Source organism: Microchirus variegatus, assembly GCF_963457635.1.
Source record: "Microchirus variegatus genome assembly, chromosome: 13".
Lineage (NCBI taxonomy): Eukaryota > Metazoa > Chordata > Actinopteri > Pleuronectiformes > Soleidae > Microchirus > Microchirus variegatus.
This window is the reverse complement of record NC_139814.1, coordinates 24,177,191-24,205,139: the sequence shown is the minus strand read 5'-3', so window position 1 is coordinate 24,205,139 and position 27,949 is coordinate 24,177,191. Positions and strand designations below refer to the sequence as shown.

General features: G+C 41.8%; 1 protein-coding gene across 2 annotated transcripts in view; it reads left to right on the top strand.

The window, feature by feature from the left end:
- LOC310935845 (triple functional domain protein) overlaps positions 1 to 27,949 on the top strand; it is a 79,484-nt gene that overhangs the window by 1,944 nt on the left and 49,591 nt on the right. For both annotated transcript variants that reach the window (XM_083899816.1, XM_083899815.1), the window contains exon 2: positions 17,729 to 17,779. In XM_083899816.1, the coding sequence (XP_083755942.1) occupies positions 17,729 to 17,779 (51 nt within the window). The remainder of the gene's footprint in view (positions 1 to 17,728; positions 17,780 to 27,949) is intronic.

Here is a 27,949-nt window from a genome sequence, read left to right as displayed (position 1 = left end):
AAAGCAGAAATGATGTAATAGTGTTTTTATTTACAGTGCATTTGTGTGAATGAATAGTGGGCTATATCACAGAGCAGATAACGCACAACAACCAGCTATTTTCCCTTGCAAAATCCACACAAGACCGAGGCAGAAGAGGCTCCACTGTCATGCATGTTTGTGCAACGCTGTCAATCAAAATCTAATCTGGCCCCACCTTTCAGGCAGTTCCTCCGATCATCACGCAGAAGCCCAGTGTCCGCCTCCGTCCACTGCTCCATTTAACTCCGAGAGAAGCCGAGCTTCCCTGGAAGTGATGTTTTTGCCGCATTTGTCCAGTCACCGTCAAGCGCACCGCGGTTTTGATGCGGCGGCTGCTACGGGAATACGAAATTCCCGTAGGGTTAGGACCCGTCATCTGTGATAAACGTAACGTTTAGTATTGAAATGTAAATAAAACGCAGTACGTATTTGACAACATTTTAGAGGAAGCTGAGCTTGGAGCAAACGCCATGTGATGTGCAGTGGGAGGGTGAATTTTAACTTTGTGGTGTCGTGTGATGTGGTGTCACAAAAATGACACTGTCTGTGCTCGGATCCTAATAATAAGGGAATGTTAGTTTAGCCAAATCACTGGTTTCTCTGGTACACTATCACGTGTACGGCCGCTGTGGCAAAATGACATTTTAAAGGGTGTAAACAAGGCGGGGAATGCAGAGTATTGACATCCAGCCTCTGGCTCCTGTGGTTTCGTGTCTAGCGAGATAATATACCACAGAGGGAAGTTCAGAATTTGCACTGAGCTCATCTGATCATTTCCTCTTAGCGAGAGAGCAGCGAGAGACATCCTGTAATTCACTTTCAGCCACACTTTTGTGTGTGTTTTGGTTGATGCTGCACAGCTGCAGCCATTCTGCCTCGTTGCCAATCAGAGCTGATGCTAATTTGTTGCGTTATTAAAAATGTTTGTCTTCCTTTTGCTATTTTCACGAGCCCATCTGTTGCAGCGTTAGTTTGTCGTAAAGAAATAGATCTTTATTTACATTGCTGAAATGTATTAGCTTTATTGTTATGTTTGAGAGAATCAGTGGCACAGATAATTGTTTGTCTAGTAGTGACGGGGCCACATTTATGTAGTACCACTATTCTCCATTGATAGTGTTAATCTGCAGTTTATACACATTTATCAGTAAATATAGTTGAAATTTCAGGTCAATCTGTGAAGTATTCTCCGTTTTTACAGTGCAGTATTTAAACTTGACTTGTAAATAAGTTAGTTTATCTTTTTGCCTTTCATAATCATGTTTACTTGATGCCAAATGTGGCCGACTGAAGCTAAATAAGGCAATAATTCACATTTTGTTTTGTCGATTGTGCTGTAGTGTAGCCACACAATCTCAGTCTCCGCTGTAACGTAATATAATCCACATTTTCACTTTCAATTTAAACTGCTTTATTAATCCCATCCAAGGCAATAAGTTCATGCGTTCACAGCCACACCGAGTGCACGAGGACCCACGTGACTGGTAGTTGATAAAAAAAGCATGTAAACAAGAATCCACAGGTGTATAAACACCCATTTTGTCAGGTGGTTTCTATGCGGTTTCAGTGTTGTTTTGCCGTTCATCAGAGTTCCTGTCACTTTCACTGGTTAGTGACTGATGAGACCAAACCAACCACTCTATGAGATAATGAGGCCCTATACTAAAGTTGGATATTTACTCGGTTTCTAAACGGTCCTGAGTTGAATGTCTTGTTCTGAATCAGTTATATCGGTAGTGAAACCACCATAGGCCGCAGTATACGTTGCTGTCTTTGTACATTATGCTTCTTGGCTGGCTTGAGTGTCACCTTTAGGTTCTCCCCCTCTTTGTTTTTCCCATGAACTTCCTCCTCATAGATGTGGGAATCTTGTTCTGACTTGTACAGGTTTGAGTGTCTTGCCACAGGCCACGCTCTCTCTCTCTCCCACTCCCCTCCTCCACCCTCCATCTCCAGATCCATCCTCATCTCCTTTTCCATCCTTTGGCATTGGCCTCTTTGTCTTTCCGATGTCCTCCCCTTTTTTTTTTTTGCTTTCTTCAAGCGCTCGCCGTCTGTTTTCTGCGCGGTGATTCGCCGACGTCTTGTTTCATGTTTTAGCTCCTTCCCTTATTCTTGTTGTGTCGGTTTTGAGCAAAGCAAAATGACAGCTAATAAAAAAAGAAGCTTCCTCTTTCTCTCCCCCCCCCTCCTCCCTCTGTCCTCCAGACTGGAATTAATACCCTTTGAAAGACTTTGAAAGAAGGAGTTTTGTTGTGGCATGTTATCAATCATCGAGTAACTCTGCGTCAAACACTTGATGACTGACTGATCTGGTGTGGATTTCATTGAGTTATTACTAGTGCAGTGCGGGGCTATTATTCACATTAAACGTATGTGAACCGCCGGTGCATCCATGAATGAACGTGTAGAAGGTGCACACGGTTCGTCTGTATGTCTGAATGAGCTTGTGTGTGTGTGTGAGAGAAACTGAGTGAAACAGAGCAGCAGGACGCGAGGAGAAATCTGATCCAAAGCTTGCATTTATGACTAAGGTCCATTCACACAGGATGAGGTCTGAACACACACATGCACGTACACGTGCACGCGCACACGCACGGCAAGACTAATGGATATTGATCCAGGAGATGGAGACTGATTGAGGTCCCTCAGTAAAGGTTTCCTCCAGGCCTAAAGCTGCCAAGTCGGATACAAAGCAGAAGCTAAAGCCTTTTGCTATACAAGGCTCTTTTTTTTCTTTCTTCTTTTTTCAATCATGTTTATGGCACAGAATTGGTGCAACATGGATCAATGCACATGAATGAATGAATGAAAACTGGATTTGTTCATTTTACTGTTGTCTTGACAACATAGATTTGTTCTAGTTTTGTTCTTTTCACATAATTTATCATCATAGGAAATCTGACAACATTGCATATGATACTAAGTTACCAAGATTATATTTAAAATACAAAGTAACATCTGATTAAGTTAAGAAAAATACAATGAAATGCTTGAATTGCATTAATAAGTGAGGGCTATGAAAAGAAGAGTTATCTTAAATGTAGTTCTCTTTTTCATGGGAAATTGAAGACAAATGTTCAATTGACAATTGATCATTTTTATTTAATTTAACTTGCAAATCACTGTCAAAGTTTTAATCCTAATTCCTAACCACTTTACTTTACTGAACCTTACTTTACTGAACCACTATTCACTGCGAGGCTGTGCGGGAACTTTATCCTATTATTTTATATTAATAAATGCAAAACAAACGACCATTCATTCATTCATTCATTACCTTTAGTATAGTATAACATCATGTGAGCCGAGACTGATCCGTCTTCCGTCTCAAGTTAGAAAAACAAGTTTTTCCTTTTCCTTCAAACCTCTCCCCATCTCTGCAAATATAAAAACGGTTGTTTTTGTTTTCAGCCAGTTTGTTGTTCATTGCAGCTAACTTTGTCACTACAGACAAGAGACTTAACGTTGGCTTTTGAAAACAAATGTAAACAAATGTCCTTTGCGTTCAAACCGGTGTCAAATGAGTCCACGCAATCCCGATTAAGCCCATCAGACCCACATGACTCTCACTCGGTATGATTTTTCGTTTCATGTCCGTGGCGACATTCCTGTGCTGCACACAGCGCGGCGAGGTTTATACGTCACAAACGACAGAGGGAAGACGGAAGCGTAGCGGCTGCAAAGAGTTGGAATACGGAGCTGGAGTCGCTCTTTCAGAAAGTGGGGGGGGGAGTCTGATGTCGCCCATGAAAAGTTTCCTCCTAAATCCTCATACGTCGTCCTGACTCGTGCAGACAGCCTCTGTTTTTCTCTTTGTGACACGAAGCTGCGGCAGGAGAAGACATGTCTTCTTCTTCACAGCAGGAGCTCAGTTTATGTCTGCTTTTGTTTTTATTTCCACATGTAGCAGCTTGTTTTTGAGATCGTTGTTATTTTTGCCACCTTGGAAGTGGATCCCAACCATCAACTATCAGAGTAATCCTTTTACACAATGGCATAATACACACACAGCAGGGATATGAACGTTAAGGTTGCACCTCTCCTGCTGGTCTGTTTAACAAGATTATGACCATTTATTATGATTTGGCTGCCGTTTTATTGCAGAAACCGTCATTTTAAAGTCGTCTAAGCGTACACAGCGTCAGACCGATGCCTTCCTGTCAACGTTTGTTGTCTCACATTTCTCTCACTCACCAGTGCCTTCGCTCTTCAGAGTTAGTACAGTAACTCTTAAAGGAGAAACGGGACGAGAACATTGCGAGAAAGGCTTTCAGAGCACGGGCCGAGCTTTTCCACGCTGTGGCATACTGTGGTTCCAAGTACGAGTGCACTTCTCGATAGGCAGCTGCCGTTGCTCGTCGTACCCCTCCCTGTTTTGTTCATTTAAGGTCACTTTGTACTCCATTGACTCTCGCCTCCCCCACAGGCAGTGGGCATATTTACAAAAAATATATTCCCGAAAAAAACATCTCAAAGAGAGATGTGTGTGTGTGCTATCGTGCAAAAAAAAGAGCGCTGCGAATATAATAAATGGAAGCCAGCTGGAGGGAAAGACGATGGTTATGAGATTTTAGCCCTTTTATTTAGCCAGGCAGCTTCAATCAAGAGCAAATGGATGTCTGAGTAAAAAGCCTTTTATATATAGATATATATTTATATATATAATATATATATATAAAAACGGACGGGAGAGCAAGCCAAAACATGGGAACAAAAACATCCCTTCCACTCGAACTGATCCTTTTATTGTGGCATTAAAGAAGTGATGTTTCACTTAGAAAGGCATTCATCCCTTAAAGTGAAGCACAAACACAACAAACACATGGTAGAATCTCTCATGCACTTGAAAACCCACCAGTGGCACAGGCAGAAACGATCTCATCCATGCATGTACGGATGGAAATTCTTTATAAAATGGTTATGATGGGACAGTCGGCCAAATAATGTAAACGACAGTCATCTGCTGACCTTATTTCCACCGTTTCTGCATCATTTCCCCTGTTTATATCCTTCTCTCACTGCAGCGTATTTGAAAATTGCCAAAGGAAACCATAACAAAGTATTCTCGTATCTCATTTTCCCATGAATGGTTTCGTATAATCACATAACCCTTCTCATCCCCGACAACAGGTGCAGGTGCATTAAATTTTAAAGGCTGAATCACAGCCCAGAGGCAAAGCTGCATCCTCTTACTCCACTGTGAAATCACGATTGAGATTTTTTGTTTTGTTTTACGACTTCTTCGTCTCTGAGTGATGGCCTTTTGGTGTTATGGTCGATGTATTTCGTTAGTAAATCATTAGCATTAGCATTAGTTCAGCAAGCACACGTACATGACACCGTTGACTCAAAATGGGCGTTTGTGCCAGAAGCAAAGGAAAACATCCGAGGTTATGTAGATCACCCACTGTTACTCCACGGCGCCATGTGACAGAAACTGCTCGTAAAGCTCAGTGGAGAAGGGAGGACCTGTAAAACCAATATTCTGTTAACACATTACTGTCACATTATAAGCTAATATCAGTTAACTCGACGATGATTATCTCTCTTTATGCTTTCGTCCGTTAGCTCTTAGCACAGATTTCCCTTCCAGAGTAAAGTGGGTCAAAAAACAACAACAAAACCCGAATAGTGAAGCTGAAAAATGCTCCAAGAAATAAAAAAGAAAAATAATATTGATTATAGTAGATTTAACTTTCTGTGGAAAAATGTGGTAAACCTAATACCAAGCAGGCGGAATACATCATGTTGCTCAAGGCCCTCGCTGCAGTGCTTTATATCATATTACAGGCAGTCTTGTGAGGACCGGTCATCTGGGTTAGGTTTTCTTTTGGTCGAACAATGATGTCTCCCAGCGTGAAGAGTTCGTTGTTTTACTCGTCGTTTGAATAATGCTGCGCAATTAATGTCATCATGAGGTGAGCCAGGGTGTAGATCTGTAGTCCTGGTGGTGGTGGTGGTGGTGCAGTAATTACAGCTTCCTGTTTGAGCTGCATACGGTTTCTCGGAGAAGTAAAACGAGGACATTTCATGACATTTAAAAGTCGATCTAGGGAAGAAGAGATCCTTTGCAAATGTACGTTGCACAATGGAAATGAGGATTGTATGTAAAATATGGATTTGGTGACATATCGTCGTCTTTTCCAGGCCGAAGAAGGGGGCGTTTACGGTGGGATAGTGGCGTTAGAAAGCTAGGTTCAATACATCGACTTTATGCACTTTGTTCTCTATGTTGTGAATAAATAGAGAAATCCTTCAGTTAGACAGATATCCTGATGTATCGCGATACGGTTGTCTTTCAATGTATTGATTATCACGAAATTATTTTCGTAATCGATTAATCGTTTGGTCTATAAAACGTCAGAAAACGTTGATCAGTGTTTGTCAAACCTGGAAATGACGATGTTCTCCAACGTCTTGTTTTGTCCACAGATCAAAATTATTCAGTTTTAACGATTTCTTTATATTATATACGGAGCAAAGAAACGAAGAAAATAGCAGCTATCATAACAATCAGAAATCTTGTTTTAATCAAACTGATTATCGATTATCAAAATAGTTGACGATAATGATATTATTGGTATCCTGGAGAAACCCTGTGATTCCCACCCCTAGTTCTTAATGCAAAAGGCAAAAGATACTGATGTAAATGTGAGAGTTTGACCCCTAAAACTCGGCGCTCCACAGCAGCAAAGGTTAGAAAACCCAGTGGAGCACATTGGTGACTAAACACAGGCGATTTTCAGCAAGAACACAGCGAGCAAATCCATCAAAACCACAAAAGCCATGAAGGGAAATGAATGGAGTTGTTTGTAGCCCAAAGCGTGTATGATGTCAGTGTGAACTCTTCGCTGTATCACAGTAATACTAACCCCAAAACCCAGAACAAAAACACTCCACAGATTGCATTTCATAAGGGAACAGCGCTCACTTCCCCAGCAGTTGAATGCCTCTAAACAAGTTTTGTCCGCCTCTGAATGTGTTGATTATTGCAGCGCGAGGAGCTTCCCGGAACTGCAGCGCTTAACCGACGACGCCGACTCCGGCCAAGTTTGTAGAGTGATTTAAAAAGGGGTGATGACATTGGCCATGTATGTCTGGTTATGCTGCAGTGAAGTCATTACAGAAATGGATTTAATAAGATTGCCTTTTCGTGATGATTAACAGCAAAATCTGCTAGTTCGAGCATGTACTGTATATTCGGGGAAAGGCATATGTGACGTGGTTATTGGGTGAATATTTGAATATTCGCCTCTCTCCTTGTCAGAGTTGATTAGAGTCCAGCTATTGAACGGAGTGTGTGCTAATAGAACATGGCAAGTTGGTTTCAAGCTCCACACATGACTATTTCAGATCATAGCAGTGAAAAAACATCTGCCAAATTTCAAACTGTAGCAGCGCAGACAACGAGATGCATTCAAAGACCCTGGTAAATGTTATCTCTTCTGCAAACATTCAGTCCACAAACGTAAATGATTGCTGCTGCTGCCACCTTGTGGTAACAGATGTGTATAAATGATGTTTCAGAGCAGAGATCGTGTGAGTGCAGGACCCCTGTATGTGTGTTTGTGTGTGGTGTTGCCAGCTCTGATAGCATTAGGGATGTAAGAGAGGTGAGAGTTCATTGGATTACACGTGCTGACCTAATCCAATCTGGTGTTTACTGTCTGGGATTACCGCGTTGATGGTGCATTTTTGTACACGGGAGTAGAGGTGGAGAGATTGAGGGGAGGGGGGGGGGGTGTCTGGATTAGTGATAGGTCAGTGCCCATGGATGCACACAAACACAGGATCTAACAGTGTTGTAACACTTTTGTCAGTGTCATTGCCCCAAAGTGGTTTTGTTACCGTTGTTGACACCAAAATAATCCGAGCTTGTTTTAAGAAGTGCACCTCAAGTGGTGTTTAAATTAACTCTCTAGGGCTGATTGGGATTATTTTCATGGTTATTTTATTCTGCAGATTGTTCATTTATTCTGAAAAATACAGTACAGATCCCATAGGTGCTCAATATATTGCTTTAAAAAGTAAAGAAACGTGAAATCTCTGGCTGTTGTTTATTTATTTTTAAAGCATTTTTGCTAGAAACACAACATAGATTTGATCATTTCTGTAACGAAGAAATTGACTAATTGGTGCAATTTGAATTGATATCTTATTTTAGCGAATATTGTATGTTGAAATTTCATGCAGAAATGTAGTTGAAAAGTTGGACGTTTTTGTTAGTTTTTGTTTGTTTGCGTATGTGGTACGGCAAAAATCAGGAGAAAGAATACAGTTTAAATGTCGTTGTCTCTTGGCTGTAGTTTTATTTTTAATTGGCAGATGTGAGCGGTACAAATCTTTCCACCTATAAGCAATTAAAGGTATTTCCCAACATATTTAATACAAATATACAGTATACAATCAGTAGAAATCAGACAAAATTAAAGTTATGATCAGAAATGTCATAGCTATATTTCTGACCACATTATTATAGCATGATATGCTTCCTTTTGGTAGATTCCAAAACAGTATTTACACCAAGCTATTAACCACATAAGGATAAAGTCATTTGTAATATTTAGGCTAAATCAGAGATGATATAGGACAGCTTCAAAGACAGCTTCTTCTGCATTTGGTCCATGATTTATTTAGCTTTTATTCTGTCCACCACAACAAGGCTGGGTTTTCAGTCTGTCACTATGGTGATAATGGCTAACGTGTCTGTTCAGCTGACCTACGTAATAATAATGCCTTTACCAGCCCGGCCTATGTAAACCAGGTCAGCAGAAGCCCTCTCTGTTATCAGTGAGCCGTTACTTCCCACAAAATCAGACACGCGGGTTTTGTTGCCCAGAGAACGGCCTGAGATAAGACCAAAGGCCACCAGATAATGTGCTAATCGTGGTGGGACGGCGTCTGTGATCTTACTGCGGGGTCTTTGAGTTCAGGGATGGATCACATGCATCAAAGTTTTACCTGTGGAACAGATCCAGACTCCTCAGGGGGGGGAAAAGAAGTGGAAACAGCAGGAGTATTGTATTGTGTTCTACAGTAACAGTCAGAGTTCTTGTGAATCAGGTTTAAGCAGAGTGACGTACACTGTCAGTTTCAGAGTAGTTAAAAAGGAGAAGTGAAAATACTGCTGCTAAATGTCATTTGTCTTTCACTTGCGCTGTTTTGCCTTTTTTGTTTATTGAGCCGGAAGCATCCGGTTGCTAACGCTTCTGGCACACGCGAACGTAAACATTGCTATCTGCTTTAGCGTAGCTTGCTAGGGCTGCAGCTATCAAATCTTTTTTGTAATCAAGTATTCAACCAATTATTTTTAGATTAATCGAGGACGCTAAATGCAAAAAAAATATATATTTTAAAAACATAAAAAAAACAATCAGATTAATCGAGGAAAAATCGGTAGAATACTCGATTACAAAAATATTCGATAGCTGCAGCCCTAGTAAGCTACATTAAATCAGCTAACGTTAATGTTTACGTTAGCGTGTGCCGGAAGTGTTAGCAACTGGATGCTATCGGCTCAGATGCTGAATCATTGAGCATATGCTGTTGTGGCTACGCTAGTTGTAGTTTACAGTCGTTCCACTGCACCTTGTTAGCTTCTTGTTTCAACGTGAAATGGTCCCACAAAAGGCCATTTTTCAGTCCATTTGTCACAGTTACAGTTTCACTCTCCGTCTACGCTATCACGCTAGCTCGCTGAAAACCGGATGTGGTGTGCGTCGGCTAAAACGGTCCGTGTGAAACAATTATCACTGCGCCAGATGGGAATTAAACTCGAGGCAAAAAGGATTTTTTTGTAATGGAGCTACTCAAATCGCTCGAGTAATCGTTGCTAAACTAAATGTATAAATAAAAGTATTAGGTATCCCGTTTTAGGAACATCACACACACACACACACACACACACACACACGTCGCCTCTCTGTCTTTATAAAACGGAGCTTGTCCCACTTTTTCCCTCTCATCTGCCATGCTCTCGCTCTGTAATTTCTCCGGCGTGATAGCTAATTGGTGTGAGCTTGGGGGAAATTTGCAGCTCCGCCACTGTTTTCTTAAAACAACCTGGAAGGAGAGAACGCGACGAGTCGAGCGGGGGGCGACGAGGAAAATGGCGAGAAGATGGAGATAAAGGAAAAGACAGGAGGTAGGTCGGAGACGAGTGGCCGTGAACTCACATCCGTAGATAACCGCTCTCTTTACGCATTCTTGTAGCAGGAGCGTAAACAATAGCCGTTGGGAGCCAGTGAATGATTTTATTGTACTGTTGGAAGATAATAAGGAAGTCTGTTCAGTGCAGGTGATATCAGAGTTGGAGGAAGAGAAAGGCCTTGGAAAGATAAGGCATGAGAGTGCTAAGCCTTGTTAACAGAGTTCCTAATGAAAAAGATCTACAAAAGAGTCAATTTGGCTCGCGACGGATGGGGGATCAGTGTGAAAGAAGTGGCAGGATTGTCACTGTTCCTATTTAAAGAGTAGAAAGAGACAGAGTGTGAACCGAACTAGGACAAGTCCTGAAAGACCATTGTACTCCTTTTTCTTTTTTTCTGAGGGTCTCCAGTGCATTCAAAACTGCTATCTCACCGTCGCCCTCCCCATTCTCACTCCTTCGTTTCCTCCCCCCCTTTTCTTTCCTGCTGAGGGCCAGTAACTGAGAGGAAGTGATCCACTCCAAACATCACAGTCGGTGGCCTTTTTGTGTGTTTTTGAGGTCATAGAGTGCTCCCAGAGGTCCTTAGGAATCACTTAAAAGCAGTTGTCTGTAGCGTAGGAAGTGGCTAACTGGTCTTGATTACAACAGCTAATACAGAGATCGCATAACTGAGATATTTGGACGTTAAAAAAAGCCTGAATGAGTCTTAAATGTTGCATTTATCATATTTTGAAAACTTTTATTGAGAATATACTTACCAAGGACGCTAGGAACCAAGCTTTTAGCCGGGTTGGAGCCAGTTTGTCGTTAAATGCATAACCGTAACACATTTGATATTGGTAATTACAACTTTTTTTAAGCCAAAAGTTCAAATAATAAAGTAGTTAACTGGACTTAGTTTAATGAATGGAAGTCTAATTTTTCCATCATTTATAATAGATCCTTTAATAAGGACACTCAGGAGTCTGTGAGTATTAGGGTGAATTCCAATTCCTTGCTTAATCCTCAATCTTAACCCTCAATCTCAAAATGCGCTCCCTCTAGTGCAAGTTCTGTCCCGATTCTCAGAAAAATTAAGTTGAGGGCCAAGTTTAAGGGCTGTATCGCCCTCAATATTGAGATTTTCAGAGACCACCCTTGGGAGCAAGGGTTACCCAGAATGTTTTGCGTGTCTTCACATAACAAAGATGGCGCAGAAGGCAGCGATACGAGTACGCTACAAAGTATTTAAGTATTTTCTTTGTTAATAGAGATTATTATAGAAAAAAATTATGAAAACCATTGTATTATCTTAGTTTAGGCCCATATTATGGATTACTGACGTCATTGTTGCGTAACGTTTATTTTTATTTTACGATCTTTTGTCAATAGCCGGCCGGTGCAGACAAGCGATTACTTTTCAATAAGCCGTGGTGTGTGGTAACTGTCAGCTGAATATTTGTATGAGTATCATCTTATAACTAACTGACAACCTAATAACTTGACTGACAAACGGATCGTAATAAATAATCCTGACGTAAATGTGTTCTTCTTCTTCTTCTTTTTTGGAGTTGACAGACTGGACGCAGCTTTCGCGTTATTCTGCCCCCTACAGTCTGAAGACGTATCTGCATTTAAGGGGTGTCCCATTTCTAAGTGACAAAATAACCCTCAACACTTGGTTTTGAGGCCCAGTTGAGATTAAGGGTTGAGCTTGAGGGTTAAGATAGGATTTGGAATGGGCCCAAATTTTGGTTGACAGCGAGTGACGTGTTCGAGGCTTTCACTGTGTCTGGAATGAAGAAGAACCGGCTGGGTCGTCGGTAGTTAAAGCCTAAACAGCTGATCCTTTTTTGATAGAAGCGCTCGCGTCTTATAGCGAATAAGAAGCTTATGAAACAGAGGTTCGTCTGAATAAGAAGATAATGGTCGGGATAAGATAAAGGTAAGCTTTGTTTTAATTACGACAAGATGCAGTCGCCTCTCGAGTCTGCCCACCGCATTTATAGAGTTGTTATCAGTTTTTCCTTTACCATTCATTTGGCACAGCGTGTGTTTTATTTAATTTAGGTGTGTGTGCTAAGTTTTTCCTACATTCTCTCATCCCCCACTTACTACGCTCTCTCGTGAGGGCGAGGGCATTAATACAGACATGGAGTCACTGCACAGAGCGTCAGAGTCACAGTCGGTGTTAAAATAATCGCCGTGTTAGGTTTTAAGAGGAAAAAGGTTGCCAACGATCGGGAGACGGGATCTCAAGCTTAACAGACGCTCTTCTGCAATTTGTTCCAATCGTCCCAGACAACAATGACTCCTATAGACGCCCATTTCCCTAAAGTTGACTCAAACTTTTGCACATTTGTACTTTCCCGTCACATAATTGTGCAAACATCGTCTAAATAATAGAGGAACTAATTGTACAGTAATGAATTGTAAGTTCAAAAAGAGGTCAAATTTTTTTTTTGATAACATTATGTGCACTGAATGCTTCTCAAAACTCAGAGCTTTCTTTGCTGCAGGGAGTAGTGGCACCACATCCCTAAAGAGCACCGTTGCAGGGACTTTATGGTGTGTTTTAGTGCAAACGGTGCTTTGACGGAGGTAATCCTCCTCCTGGGTTTCCAACACCGATATGGGGCAACGAAATAAAAACCAACATCTACTCCATGAGCAGGGCCAGGATTGTGGAAAGACCAGTAACACTATAGTCTCGCTTCCATCAATCGGTTACAGTTTGGTACAATTATTAGAGTTTCCATACCCCACTGCAACCCTCATGTGGAGGATAAAGAGGTATAACATGGATAGAGTTTCCATTGTCAAACATAGTTTTTAACAGCTCTTCCATTGGCGTACCAACCACAATGGTCTGGCTCCTACAGGGCGGAGTTAGCACGCACTGCAAACTGTTGATTTGTCAAAAGAAAATCATCACTTAGGTGTGTCCTTGATTGTGTACTGTGTTGTGTTGCTTTCCTTCTTCTTTGTGGAATTTATTGGCTACCTACACAGCATAGCAAGCTTCCATTGTGTTTTTACTATACTTACGCGGCTGAAGGATATTATATAAATAGCTACGTGACTGAACTGCTCGGTGGAAATGAGGCTTACAGCTCTGGTTCCAGGATGATTGGTAAATTACCTGAGTGACTCAAAGCGCAAATTTCAGCCCCGCGTTTTGGTTTCCTTTTCCATAAGCTGCAGTTTGTCTTCTGCACCACCTTGTTCTTCTTGTGATTCTGCATCTCCACCCAAGTTCACCAACACCTCCTGTGTTGTGATGGTGGTGAACTGTGTGTGGAGTTCTCATACCTACACTACCGTTCAAAAGTTTGGGGTCACCTATGCAATATTTGTTGTGTTTTCCATCAAAAGTCACACTTTTATTCATCAAAAGAGTTGCAAAATGAATAGAAAATAGAGTCAAGACATTGACAAGAACCGGTAAAACTGTTTTCAGCTGTGCTAACATCATTGCACAAGGGTTTTCTAATCATCCAATAGCCTTCTATCACATTAAAAAACAGATGTTTGCAGCTAGAATAGTCGTTGACCACATTAACAATGTATAGATTGTATTTCTGATTCATTTAATGTTATATTCATTGAAAAAAAAAGATTATTTGAAGATGAAAGATGATTTTCCTTCAAAAATAAGGCATTTCTAAGTGAGCCCACAACCTCGAACGGTAGCGTATCTGGAGCTTTACACGTTGTTTATGTTTACATGCACAGTTTAATCGAGCTAAGGCCGTAGTCCGACTAAGACAGGCAATCGGACAACTGTAGTGTAAGTTCTTACCGTCTTCTTTCTCCGGCTGAGTCTTCACAACGGTAAACCCGACAGGAACCATCAGGGACAGGGAAGTTGTTTGTTGCCTCTTAAACCTCCAGTGGATGCCCACCTGATCATGACTTCAGGAAGCTGCCACCGTCATTACCGCGCATGATTCACCCCGTCATTGTTTTCACGCCAAGCAACAGTAATCCGTTCGGATGGGTGATTCCTCTGCCCTTGACGTTTCACATATTTGCTTAACCCCTACAGCCGTATATATATATATATATATATATATATATATATATATATATATATATATATATATATATATATATATATATATATATATATATATCACTTGACCCTCAGGGACGGCTGTGACAGCGAGGGCACTGCTCATTGTTTTGTGCGTCGCGCCTCGTTTCAGCCGGGGCGTGAGCGAGACAATAGGTATTTTTAAATGAAGGGGGGGGGGTCTTTCCTATTTGTGTGTGAGTCAAACGATGAGTGTGCTTGCCGAGAAGGGGAAGGCAGGGGCCCACGGAGAGGGTGGCCTTGTGTTAGCGCGCGCTCTGAGACAGAAACGGTGTGTGTGTGTGTGTGTGTCAGGACCAGAGTGGAGCTCAGCTCAGCGTAGTACAGTATATACAGTGTTCAACAGAGTTGGACGCTTGGGTGAGTTCACTCGCTGTCCAGGAGGGGAGTTTGGATCCGCTGCGTTTTTCTGCTTTGTCATTTCCTCGATGGTCGTAAGAGGTGCGTGTGATCTGTTTAACTTTATCCAAACGGCTCAGTTGACGTCTCAGTGGTGAGCTTGTCCTACTACGGTCTGTAACGACGTTGACTAAGAGGATAAACCTTTTCTGTCTATTTCCTTTTTGCCCATGTGTGTTTGATTTCAGGCTCACTTACACGTCTTATTGTGTAGATTTGTGATAAGATGTGGGCAACCGCTTCTGCAGCCTGGTATTATGTTGTTGCACACTGTGGCTTAAGTGGACATCTTCGGCATTGCAAATATGTGAAGTATGTGGGTGTTTGGTCTCTCTCTCGCTCTCTCTTGCCTTTCTTTTTCCCCTCCTGATTTCCCCTTCATCTCATTCATTCCCCCGTGAAGTTCCCCCAGGTACAAAGTTTGAGAGAAAATTTCCCCCTCCACGAGAACACTGAGTCTTTTCCCACATCACGTTTGCGTGTGAAAGCTGTTTCTCATGAACATGAGCCCCTGTGGCATTGGCAGTTGTTGCTAGCTCATGTGTAGTTTTTATGTGTACTGTGTGTTGCTAAATCACAGCTGTCTGGAAAGGTAGTCCATTCTTTCAGCCAATAGAGCGAGGAACCCGTTTTTCATAGCAGAGAGACTCGTATCATAATCTCAACAGGTGCGTTGAATATGATACACGGGTGTTGACGCGAAGGTCGTGACTGTTGCACATGGCATTAGAAGGGTTGCGTTTCTTGCTCAAGGGAACTTTGGCAAGCAGATACTTGGTGCAGAGTCTCGAAAACTGGACAGTCAGGACTTGACGTCAAGTACAAGCCCTAGTGTTGCGCTCAACTCGTAATAGTGCGAGCATAAACAATAGTATCGGCTTGTGCACAGCAACCACATCAACACCAGTGTTGTGATTACGAAAGGGGAAACTTGATGCTTCTTCTGTCTGTCTGTCTGTCTGTCTGTCTGTCTGTCTGTCTGTCTGTCTGTCTGTCTGTCTGTCTGTCTTGGCACTTCATGTGGAAGTGCTTGAAGAAAAGTCAACCTGTATGAATGGGTCTCATTAGCCTCAGGTCATGTTCGCTGCCAAGTGACTGCACAGTGTTTTTCAGTCTTTCGCGGATGATTTGTTCAACTTTTGGAAAGGTCATCGTGGCGGTGACGAGTTTCTTAGTAAACAGAGGAATGAAACGATACTTAACGGTAAAAATAAGCTTCTTCTTATGACAACATCGACAACAACACGAGCTCCTTGCTTTGTCTCGACTGCCTTAAGTTCTTCTCCTGTTCTGTATCGTGTTTGCTCGTGTATTTGTTTGTTTGTTGGCGTTGCCTTAGTGCCTTCATCTGTGTTGTGTGGCAAATGCAAAGCTTTATTCTTTTAAAATGACAATACAATTAAATACAGCCCCATAATGATGATGTGGCACATCAAAAATAAACTCAAGTGTGCGTCTGTAAATATAATATATCTAAAGATATTGCACAGCCATAAACTGTAATAACAGTCCATAAATTAAAAGCACAGATGGTCCATAGAAATCCCCACACAAAGGACTTTTGTTAACAGGATTCTCATGACGGCACTTCAGCTTATCGATGTCTACTCACTGTACTTTATTGTGCAATACATAGTAGTCTAGGTTCTTAGTACATCTGCCAAAACACTCTTTAAATCCATTTTGAATCAGTTAATAATCAGTTGACACTTATTCATCTGATAATTACCGCTAGATTATATGTTGAGCTTCATTGTTATTCTACAGATTCTAAGCCTAATCCCATACGAAAGTCCCTGACTATTGACCATTAAATTAACCATCCTTGACTACTTCTGATTAGTCCGTCACCTCAAAGTTAACAGGATCGTGTCAACGTATGATCACACGTCTAAATTTACAATACATTTATTGTCAAGGAAACATCAAATTATAGATAAGCTGACAATTAGTTGCTTTTAAACTGTCCTATCCTATATTTGACCGTCAACAGGTTATTATTAGAGACACGACACTTGCATTTGTAAATGGAACATCAAATTAAAGTGAATTGACAAACTACCCAATTGCGGTCTGCTTTGCATTTCCACTGATGAAGCTCATCCCCTAAATACACACGAGAATAAGAACCAGACATGTTTAAATGTCCATTTAAAACATTATTCAGTATCTAACAGTCGTTTTAGACGACTCCTGTATCAACTACAACTAGAAGCTTCTGTGTCTCTGAGTTGTCCTGAGTCAGAACACAGGGAGCATGTGTCACCGAGTCAAGCCTTCAGTCTGCTAACATGTCGACGGCACATGACACTGACTGCGTCGCAGCGTCTGTCACAACAGCAGCCTATAGACTCCCATCAACGGGCCGATTGTTGAGAGAGCAGAGAGTGAGTGAGAGAGTGAGTGAGTGAGTGAGCGCCTCGGTCATGAGTTATACAGCGATGAGAAAGTGACTCCTGGACGCACTGATCCGGTGGAAGTGGAGCGTGCCGTTTTCGGTCGACTAATTACAAAGGAAGCGAGCGCACGGACCGAGAAAAACGACTGCGACGCGACGTCACGCACAAGTGGCATTAGGTGTGCTCGGATTTCTGAAAAGTAGCAGCTTGTTTGTCATAAACCAAAAGTTTTTCCTGTGGATTTTGGTTTGGTTTTTTTCCCGCTTTACTGAGAGAGTTTTCCCGTCAGACTTTAACTAATGCAAAAACCTTATTGTAAAAGCCTCAGCTTTTGTTTTTATTGGACAAACGGCGCCGGGCTCTCATAGTTGTTGCTATGAGTGGTCCTATTGTCCTTTTTAGCCACACTTGAGAAAACTGCAATGTCACTGAAATGTCTGGACCACTGTTGGTGGATGGATAGCTGCTATTATGTCTTCCCTGAGGACGAAGTATAATATCTTTGAGCCGGTATCGGAACTGTTTATGTTAGCATGCTAATAAAAGCTGTGATCATGCCATACAGACCACACTCTTAAAAAAGAGGACTTGGCCAATGCTTAATATCAAACATAATCAAAGTCTTACCTCATTTGTTGAGATCATGTATTTACGCTCTCTTTCTCTTTCATGTATCCACAGATGGATCCCTCCCTAAAGAGCCGAAAGGAGATGTATCGAGTCAGATAGCAGGTAAAATATTCTCACATGCATCAACTTGAACACATCAGTGTTCTTTTGTCGTCCTCACTATGATGATGCCGTGGTCGTCTCCGTGCGCCTGGTGCTCCTCTCTTTAGCGTTAAAAGCTCCTCCGCGATGAGTTGACGTGGACGTTGTCTGTTGCTTTTAATCCGCGTCCCTTTGTTTTCCCCCAGCACTGACTTGATTTGTCGTTTTGTGTCATTCTTTAAAATTTGATTTATTTTCTCCTGTACACTCTCTCTTTTTATTGTTAAAGTATAGTGTGTTACGATGATGGTCTGTAATGTCATATAAAGGGTTGATATAATGCCCGTGTGACATTCTGAGGAGACGCATGATGACCACTTAAGTCTTTAAGACCGTTTAGTCCTCTGTGCTCCAGTGGAAAACTTTTTTTTTGTGGAGAGGTGTACGCAGTCGTTTATTTTGAGTAGCTTTTTCGTGAAATAGTTAATGCACCCATTTATTCATTCATTCATTCATTCATTCATTAAGCCTTAAACCCTCGCTCTATAGGAGGACAGTGAGTTGGCAGGTTGCCACCAAAAGCTTCGGGGCGTTGATGCAAACTGGCTCTAGCGCTCGCGCAAAAAGGCAGCGAAGACGACATGAGTGTAATTATACAGCGTGTACACAATGCCTGGCTTCACAGCGACGGCGTAAAGCTGTCAGGGCAGTGTTTTTATGCAGCTGTGTGGTGCTTAAGTTATCACTTCACTGTTTTTGAGGGTGCAGGGTAAGGCCTGGCATCCACAGCCACTGGTATGACTGACTGAGGAGTGGGTTTCACAGAGGGGAGTGCTGCTATGTAATAATAATAATGCTTTTGGACCTGGACAGATGCTGAAGAGGGCTTTGCGATGAGGGGAATGTTGTGGGATTGACCATTAACAGCACGGTCTGTCTTTCTACTCCGTTTCCCCGCTCTCTCTCTCTCTCTGTCTGTCTGTGCCTGGTAGTGGAATTAATGTAAATCTTCAGTAATCAGTTGCAAGCTGGAGTGTAAGCTCTGCATCACCTGCAGATGGCGCATTTGTGCAGATTGGAAAACAGACAGAGCTGCATTAAGCTGTTGACATTAAACTACAGCAGGACTCGACTGAATACAGCCCTTATTACTCTCTCATACACAGTTATTCTAAGATTACATTAAAAACACATAAGAATTTAATGTACGACACTTAGTCTTATAACTGTTCTTTCTCTGACTCGTCGCACTTTGTCAGATTGTGCTAAAAAGACCCAGACGAATGAACTCTTGGCACCAATAACAAGCCACCATTCTCTCTGTCTTTTTCCCCTTCCCTCCTCCCCTGCTGTGTTTGGGTCGCTGGGGTAACCCTGGCCTCCTTTCCCGCTTGGTTAGCCTACCCTGCTATTAGAGGTCTGGATGGATGGAGAAACCAGAGAAAGAGAGAGAGGTGGAGATAAACGAAAAGATGGTGCTTTTTTTCTCGCCGTGTCTACTCGGCCAAATCTCAAATTTGGGGACAAACTGGGGGGAAAATGGAAGTGCACGGAGCATCTGAGTGGTTAGGAAACTTCATGTTTCTAAATAATGATAGGCCATTTCACTGACAACGACCAGATTTATAATGCAGCATGAAAATAAGTGCTTCTCCTTTTTAAAAGAAGTGTGTTTTTTTAGTGCAGGTTTTCTCCCCTAGATTAACTCAGATGGCTGTCTTGAGACTTCATTTTTAGTGGTGGGTTGGATTTTACTCAGCAATATCAGGAGTGCGGTAAAAAAAAAAAGAGTGGAGAGTTGTAGCATCCCAGATTATAGTGAATTGGCACAAATGCCATCTTAAAATATGCGTATATTGCTCCGCCGTCAGCTGAAAGAACAGGCACTAACTTAAGCGTATGCTCTTTCTCGTCAGACATTTTTTACATCAGCCGCATTTTCCAGCTTTTATTGAAAGCCGCTCAAGGCCAACGAATGACCGTAATACTTGTAAATGTGTGCTCAAGATGAATATAAATATTTGATAGAAAACGGGGATTAGGAAAATGGCGTTCATTAAAGCTAATGCAAACTCCTACTGTGCCTTCTTATGCATTATTGCATTATAGGACAATGCTGTGCTGCAGGATTGTAGCACTGTATATTGAGCTTCATCATCGTCCAACTAAATAATGAACAAACACATCAGAATAAAAGAATCAGACATAAAGGAAGAGTCTCCTGACCTAAACCCCCACTGAGCTAACAACAACCAATCAGAACAGGTCCTTTGTGGGGTTTTTTTGTGTGTGTGTGTTGTCCAGTACTGAGCAACAGCGAGCTGTCAATCAAAGCGGAATAATAGCGGTCTTATTGCTGGCTGTGAATGGAAAACAACGAGGTGCCAATATTATGTAGTAGAGAACAGGGCAGAAGATGATAGTTAATAATAATAATGAGGAGGATGGAAAGTGTCTCGAGTGAAAAGGCACTTGTATTTTCCTTTATTTGAAATGTACTGTTGACACTATCAGATGTGACACCTAACCCAGTAGGAAGACGGACTTCTGTCACATAATCATTGCCCTTTTAATTTAATAGTAGTATTTAAAACAGTTTTGCAAATAGGAGTTTTTATTTATTTATTTCATAATAAAGACAGACAACCAGGTTGGCAACTGTGTCTTGGCATAGCTCACCTGTTAGAGATCTAAGTGCAAGTTAAACAACTGTTGACTTATTGATTTCCTCTCGTAGTTGCTGGTTTATAGAAGCACACAATTGGGCGTAGAATGAGATTACAGAGTCTGCTCATTTACTGGTGCCCAAATATCCCAGATGTACTTCAATGTAAAGGGTCCAAATTAAATAAACGACAGTGACACAGTCATTAATAAAAATACTCTAGCGCTCAAACCGAACGTCACTTTTCCTGACCAGACTTCTTCGAACGTCTCTGATCGGGATGTAGGTCACGGGTCCAGGTCGCGGTCGCCCTATTTCTGTCCGCTCCTTCAGCCTCGAGGAATTCCTGCCATTCCCACACACACACACACACACACACACACACACACACACACACACATCCCTCGGCGAGGAATGCCCGTCACGCTGCGAATGTGGGAAGTCCACAGCTATGCACAGGGATGCACACATGTGCACGGTTCTGGTTTCTCTTGACCCGTAACAGCTGGTTTAGTTATGGAGGGAGAAGGAGGAGGAGCGGCGGCGGCGGCTGTGTGTGTGTGTGTGTGTGTGTGTGTGTGTGTGTCCAAGTCAGCTGCTGTCAGTGGGAGCCGTTACCAGATTATGTGATCTACACTTTAATCATATTAGGAATATGCTGTGCGTGAGTGAGAGTTTCATTTATCTATTTATTCATTTATGTATACATTTACTTATTTATCCGTTTATTTTGGTGGCAAGAAGACAACTTTGCCCCTCCCTCTTCTGACTGAGCCACACCCACTCGTACAGTCTGTCCAGGCTCAAACAGCTGTTGCATTCCCTCTGTGTGTGTGTTGGTGTGTACATGTACGTACACAGCACATTCACTCCAACCACTCCTCGAGGTATGTGCGGCGTTGTCTCCGGGGAGACTTGTAGTGGCGTTGTGTTGTCGAGTCAACTGCCTTGTTGTATCAGCCTCAGTCTAATGCCTACTTGACCTCCAGGAGACCCCTGCAAGCCCCGTGCCTCTGAGGTGTGTGTGCAGTGTTGACATGATTTGCATCTGCGAGAACACACACAGGTTTGGATAACTATTCTTCTTAAGGCACTGCATTGACTTCCATTTATTTGCCCAGCCCAAACAAAGTGTTAGCCCGAAACTTAAACGGTTCCTCATTTAATTAGGTTCTACCTCATTAAGCACCATGTTTTTGGTCAGTATTTATACTTCAAAAGGTCTCAAAGAGGTAACAAATACAAGTACACGACATGCACACATGACCCAGTAACAGCCGCCTTGATGTGGAATGATCCCCTGAGTATGTTGTGGTAGTTTCCGTGCTGTAAAAGAGTGATTGATATTTCTGGCATCTGCCTCTCGTCCCTTACCCCCCCGTTGTGACTGATGGGCGGGTGAGGGGGTGTATCAGTGTTTCACCATGATACAGTTGTTCCAGAACAGGAAACACGGGTGTCATAACTTTGTTTTGGGAATTTATGGTGCATTTATGTCATGGAACCGTTGGATTATTTGTGGACTTTTGGTTTCTCTGAGATCCTGAGCGTAGACACCGTCGACAAGGTAAAAAAAACAGTACAGACTGCAGTGATTTTTCAATGATTAAATGAAGCATCAACTGCTTTGATAATATATTAATAGGTTTGATTATTCTTGTTGCTTTTGCTTTGTGGACAAAACAAGTCTTTTTTTATGCTGAGTTTTCTGATTAGTCTCAAAGATAATCAACCATTTAATCTATTTTGAAAGTTCCAGCCCTGATAATAATGATAACCTCCTGAGATGCTTTTTATTGTTATTATAAATAAAATGAGAACTGTAATGGAGTTGTATAATTCACACGGGTGGATGATCAACTTATGGTCTGTGTGGGAAATGTTACATTTAGAGACATCATGCAGTGGCTCACAAACAAAACACTGTTTTTCTACCAAAGCCTTTTGATATATCATTTACTTTTTATTATTATAAGACAGCTATACACTCACCAGCCACTTCCTTCGGTATTACATTTACCAAATAAGCCCTCTGTCATGGTCTTCTGCTGCTGTAGCTTCTCTGCTTCAAGCAAGATGGTCTTCTCCATACTTTTGTTGTCACTTGTGGTTGTTTGAGTTACTGTTTCCTATCTATAATTTAGAATTTCAAACTAGTCAAACTGTCCATTTTTTCTCTGACCTCTTGTATCAACATGGCATTTTACCCTGAAAACCACTGCTCAGTGGAGTGTTTTTCTTCACATGACTGTTTTGAAAATCCTAGAGATGGTTGTGAGTAAATAATCCCAAATGGATCAGCAATTTCTGAAGTACTCGCGTACCAAAAACAACGGCACAATCAAAGTCACCTAAATCACTTTGCTTTCCCTTTTTCTTACGCTCAGTTTGAGCTTCAGCAGGTTGGCTTCACCACGTTTTCATGCATTGAACTGTTGCCACGTGATTGGCTCGTTTGATGATTTTGTTAAGATTGGTTTTGTATGCACTGATATCCTCATACAAACACAATATAGTATTGTTGGTTCCCGGATGACTCGGCTCATCTCAACGGCCTCGAGTCTCTCCTTCCTAATGCTAAGCAGCTTCTCATGGCGCATAAATGCAGTGCAGGCATATTCTAATCATTATACCTCCTACACTTCAGGATTACCTCCAGGAACCTGTCTTTCTAAGAGACCGGCAGATTAGCAACTCACCTAATGCCCACATGAAGTGCACCCTGAGGCCATGCATCCACTCTGCACACTGCTGCCGTTGTTGTTGCCCACTGAAATTGTCTTCGCTGACAACTCGGGCCTCTGCGTGGAAATCGTTGCAGCAGCTTTTCCATACGGATGCGTAGACGCGGGAGCAGAATGAGCAGTTTTGGTCGTCTGCTGGGCTGGAATATCTCCCCACAGGAATCCCAGGATCAGCCTCAGCTGCCGTGACTGTGCCCACAGTGGATCGGGCTTCCTTTCGGTGCAGCAGCCAGTCGCTCTATCATTAGCGGAGCATGTTCCTCCATCAGCAAATCGCTCCAGAAATCCTCCTTTTTTTGTTGTTTTCTTAACAATTTGTGGAAGAATTATCAAGCATGAGTTGCTGGACAACTAATCACAAGTGGTGTTATGCCCAGACTGGCTCTGCCCTCATCCAGCTGACAGGTACACAACAAAACACAGTATTATAGATCCAGGATTAGGTCATTTCCTGTACTCCTGCCTCTGCCTTTCCTCGGTTTATCAGTGGGAGGTGAATTTAAATTCTGCAAGTCCCTCATGACAAGACATTAGAATGGAGAGTGCGACAGGTTTGACTGTGACTGACTGGTTCAGACATCATTACCATCTGTCTTTCCTGCTGTCATTTTTACACCACTGTACCCTCCATTCCCTCTCCCTCTCACCTGTGTATAGTTTGAGCCCTGATTTGAATATTGGCAGACAATTAACTGGGCGTTATCGGCGTAATTAGGGGCCCATATCTATGGTCTAGTTGGAGCCTATAAGGCTGATGTCATGCTGTTGTTTGGGATGATGTAACGCTGAAGCCAATGCAGATGCTTTGAACGAAACTTCCTCAAAGCGTATGGTGGTTGTAGCTTAGGATTTTTATTAGAGATGCAACTAATTATTATTTTTACGTAATGGATTAATCTGTCGATTATGTTCTCGATGAATGGTTTGGTCCATAAAATGGAAAAAAAAAAACGTTGATCGGTGGATGTGACGATGTTCTCGAACGTCGTGTTTTTGTCCACAGACCAAAACGATTCAGTTTTGATGATTTCTTTGTTACGTGGAGCAAAGAATCCAAGAAAATATTCACATTTAAGAAGCTAAAACGATCAGAAATCTTTATTTTAATCATGAAAAAAGCTTCAAACTTTAAGATTAATTTAGTGCCGATGATAGTCTACTGTACACTTTGTTTGGGACAAAAATATTAATGCTCAATGGTGTTGTATCTTATGATTGCAGTTCATCACACATTATTTAAGATAGTTATATGAATATAACAACCTGATTCCAGCATCAGTTGGTTAATCCGCACATTTCTTCTTCTTCTCCTTGATTGCACCATTCTCCGCTCATTAGCATGGGTTCGCTGTGGGCTACTGGACTTGCGTGAGATAAGTTGGAGACGTTTTACCTGTCACCCATGAGGAGTTTGTAGCAATCCTTACTTTTATTAAGTAGTTTATCACATTTCTGTGCAGTCACAGTGATGCAGGCATGAGGGGAAAAACACCATAGGGCACAACAACCTTCAAAGGGAATGGTGCTAATCACCTTTTTAGTGGCTTCATCCGGGTTAACCCACAAATTTGAGTGTGAAAGAGGCTTTATTCTTCACCTTCTCATGATGTGTTTGTCACTCTCTCTGTATGTGTGTGTGGTGTGGGTGTGACCTGACCACTCTATATTTAGCTGCTGTGCCACTTTCTCCAGTTCCAAAGCCGTGCAGAGCACATGGGAAGTGTCTCTGTTGTTGTTCTTTTTTGTATGGAATAGGACACAAAATTAAGCTTGTATATGAGCGTATCAGGGACATTTTTTCTTGTCCAATTCTTCTCGAGTATCTGCCGATACAGTCTGGCACTGTCGTGTTACATCTGCTTAACTACCAAGCTGTTAATTTGTGATTTTATCCAAGTACTACTTCCACTTAACTCACGTTCAGAAACATAATGCTCCAGTTGTTAAAGAAGAATAAATAAACGATAAAAAAAAAACAGGGGTCTCGAACTCAAATCACCTGGGGGCCAATGCCCATCTATTGTGGCTATACAGTTTGAGACCCCTGATTTAAAGGTTATATTGATGGTGAGATATATAATAGTAGATAATAAAAATGTGTAGAAGATGGCTGCTCTGTATTCATCACTAGTCTGAGACAGACTTTGTTGTGCTGAAAATGTCACAGACAGTGTATAAATCCTCTAAATGGGGAGTTCTAAGATGTGAGGATCTCGTCCTGTTTTCAAGGACAAAATCCACCCAAAAGCACTTTCATACGCTGTAAACACGTCAACGGGGAAGCTTGCCAAGAGTGTTAATAAGCTAGTCACATAAAAGTTTGTCATCGTGTTCTGGATAAAGTCATATTGCAGTTGGTGAAAAGCACGACATTCAGTTTTGTGGGTCAAAACTGTGTGATTTTCTCCTTTTTATTCCCCCTCGATACAGAAGGTTGTTTGTGTCAAAGCAGACGTTAATTCAGCGGCAGTTAAAAAAAATGTTTTACGACACAGTGGCTAATTCACGCAGCATTACAGAATGCTCACTGTGCTCACTCTCGTCCTGCACACACACAAACATGGTGGGGGGGTTTTCGGCGTGTCATCTTGTCGTCAACGGGGGGTTTTTCTTCCTTCTGGTCAGCGTCAGTGGACCAATCAGACAGCTGACGGTCGCTTTGGGGGGTCAAGATCAGACGATGTTGAATCACAGCATTGTCGAAAGCTGACTAATCCATTTATGTGCATGATGTAAAATGACACTCTGAACATGTTTATTAGCCGTACACTGGAATGGAAAATGTACCAATGCTGCAAATAGGGCTGAAACTGATTACTCCATTAATCGATTACTAAATGAATCGTCAACTATTTTGGTTTTCTAAAGAATCGAATGCAGTTTCTGTGATTTTTCAGCTTCTTAAATGTGAATATTGTCTGGTTTCTTTGCTCTATATAACTCGGAAATCAACAAAACGAGACATTTGAGAATGTCGTCGTTTCCATTATTTGACCGATATTTTTCAACATTTTATGACATTAATCGAGAAAATAATCGTTAGTTGTAGCCCTAGCTGTAAATAACGGCAGTGAAAGAGCTGAAACGATTTCTTGATTACTAAATTTACCGTCAACTATTTTGATAAGTGATTATTCGGTTTGAAGCTTTTTCTTCTTTTCACGATTAAATCAAGATTTCTGATTGTTTTAGCTTCTTAAATGTGAATATTGTCTGGTTTCTTTGCTCCATGTAAACAAAGACATCATTCAAACTGAATCATTTTGGTCTGTGGACAAAAAAGGTTGTTTGACAAACACCTATCATCTATTTTTCAACATTTTATGCCTTTTTATGGACCAAACCATTACTTGATTAAGCAAGAAAATAATCGTCAGTTTCAGCCCTAGCTGTACATAACACGCAGTGACAAAAACATTAACCTGTTACCACAGTAAAATACACAATGAGGTGTTTTAAGTTGTAATTTACATTTCTTCTCATTGAAGGAAATCTTTAATAAAATAGCTTCAGGGGAAGTCATGGACGGTGTGTGTAATTGTCTCTGTGTTATCAGCGCACATCATCGATTTTAAAAATTGAGCAAAGATTCAAGCAAAGATTTCTTGAGTGTCTCCTCTGAGGCCAAACACTCCCAGACTGCAGTGTATGAAGATTTATTCAGGATTACATAATAACTTCCTGATGCTTCCTCTGACCTGCTTCTGCAACAAAATCCAATGTGTCCGTGTTACCATTACGTTTGTTTGACTGTTTTTCAGCAGGATTATAAAGAAAAAATCCCGAAACCCCTTCCTATCTCCGTAGTACAACTGTGTCGCGTTAGCGCTGGCTTTTTTGTTTCGTTGGCAGAGCGAGAGAACCGACCTCCGAATCAACCTCCTCTCATGCATCATCTATGATGAGAGCACAGTGGGAAATGTAGTTGATCGTCGCAATTTGTTTTTTTGTGGCACCCTGGGGGGAATCTGGAGAGGAATGAGAGGAGGAGGGAGAAAAAAAAGAAAGAGTAAAAATAGAGACAAGTCCTCATTCTCATCAATCTCCCCCGGTGGCGGGGAAGAATAAGTATCTCATTAGCATGTACAGTGACACGCTGAGAGCGGGGATTTGAGTTCACTTTACTGTAAGTGGCCAACAGACGTGTGTGTTAGTTAGTTAGTTAGTGAGGGTTTGCATAGCAGTTTTAAAGAAAAAAAAAGCTGATATATATAGAGGTTACTCTTCTTAGTTACTGCGCTCCACTGTTGCGTAATACATGGAAACAATGTCTTTCTCTCTGTGTGTGCATGTGTCTTAAAGGCCGGGCCATGTTGACAGCATTCTGAGATCTGCTGAGAGAGGGTTTGCATTTCTGCATCCGTGAAAAAGCCACGCAGATTTGTGCATGCTCGTACTCTAACATGAGGCGTCCTTACTCTAACCCTGGATTTCCACTGGACGTGGAACGGCCGTGTAACGGCAGCGGCGCGGTTCTGCTTCGTCCTCTCCCCAGCGTCAATCCCCACCGGGCGCGTTACGGCAGCAGCGCGGAGCCTTGGGAGCCGGCGGTATTCACGGAAGATCGCGCGATAATCTCGAACGGACGCGAGTTCGCGAGATCCAGCGATAGACTGTGTGTATAAAGTAAACAACAACAACACAGCTTCTTTTCATTCTCCGACGTGGAAGAACTGTTGATCTGGTGTCATAAATGATTTTATGTTTCTCCACTTCAACAATCAGTCTCTCGTCGTACATTATAACTCTCAGAGACGCTCTGATTAATTGACTGTTTACCTG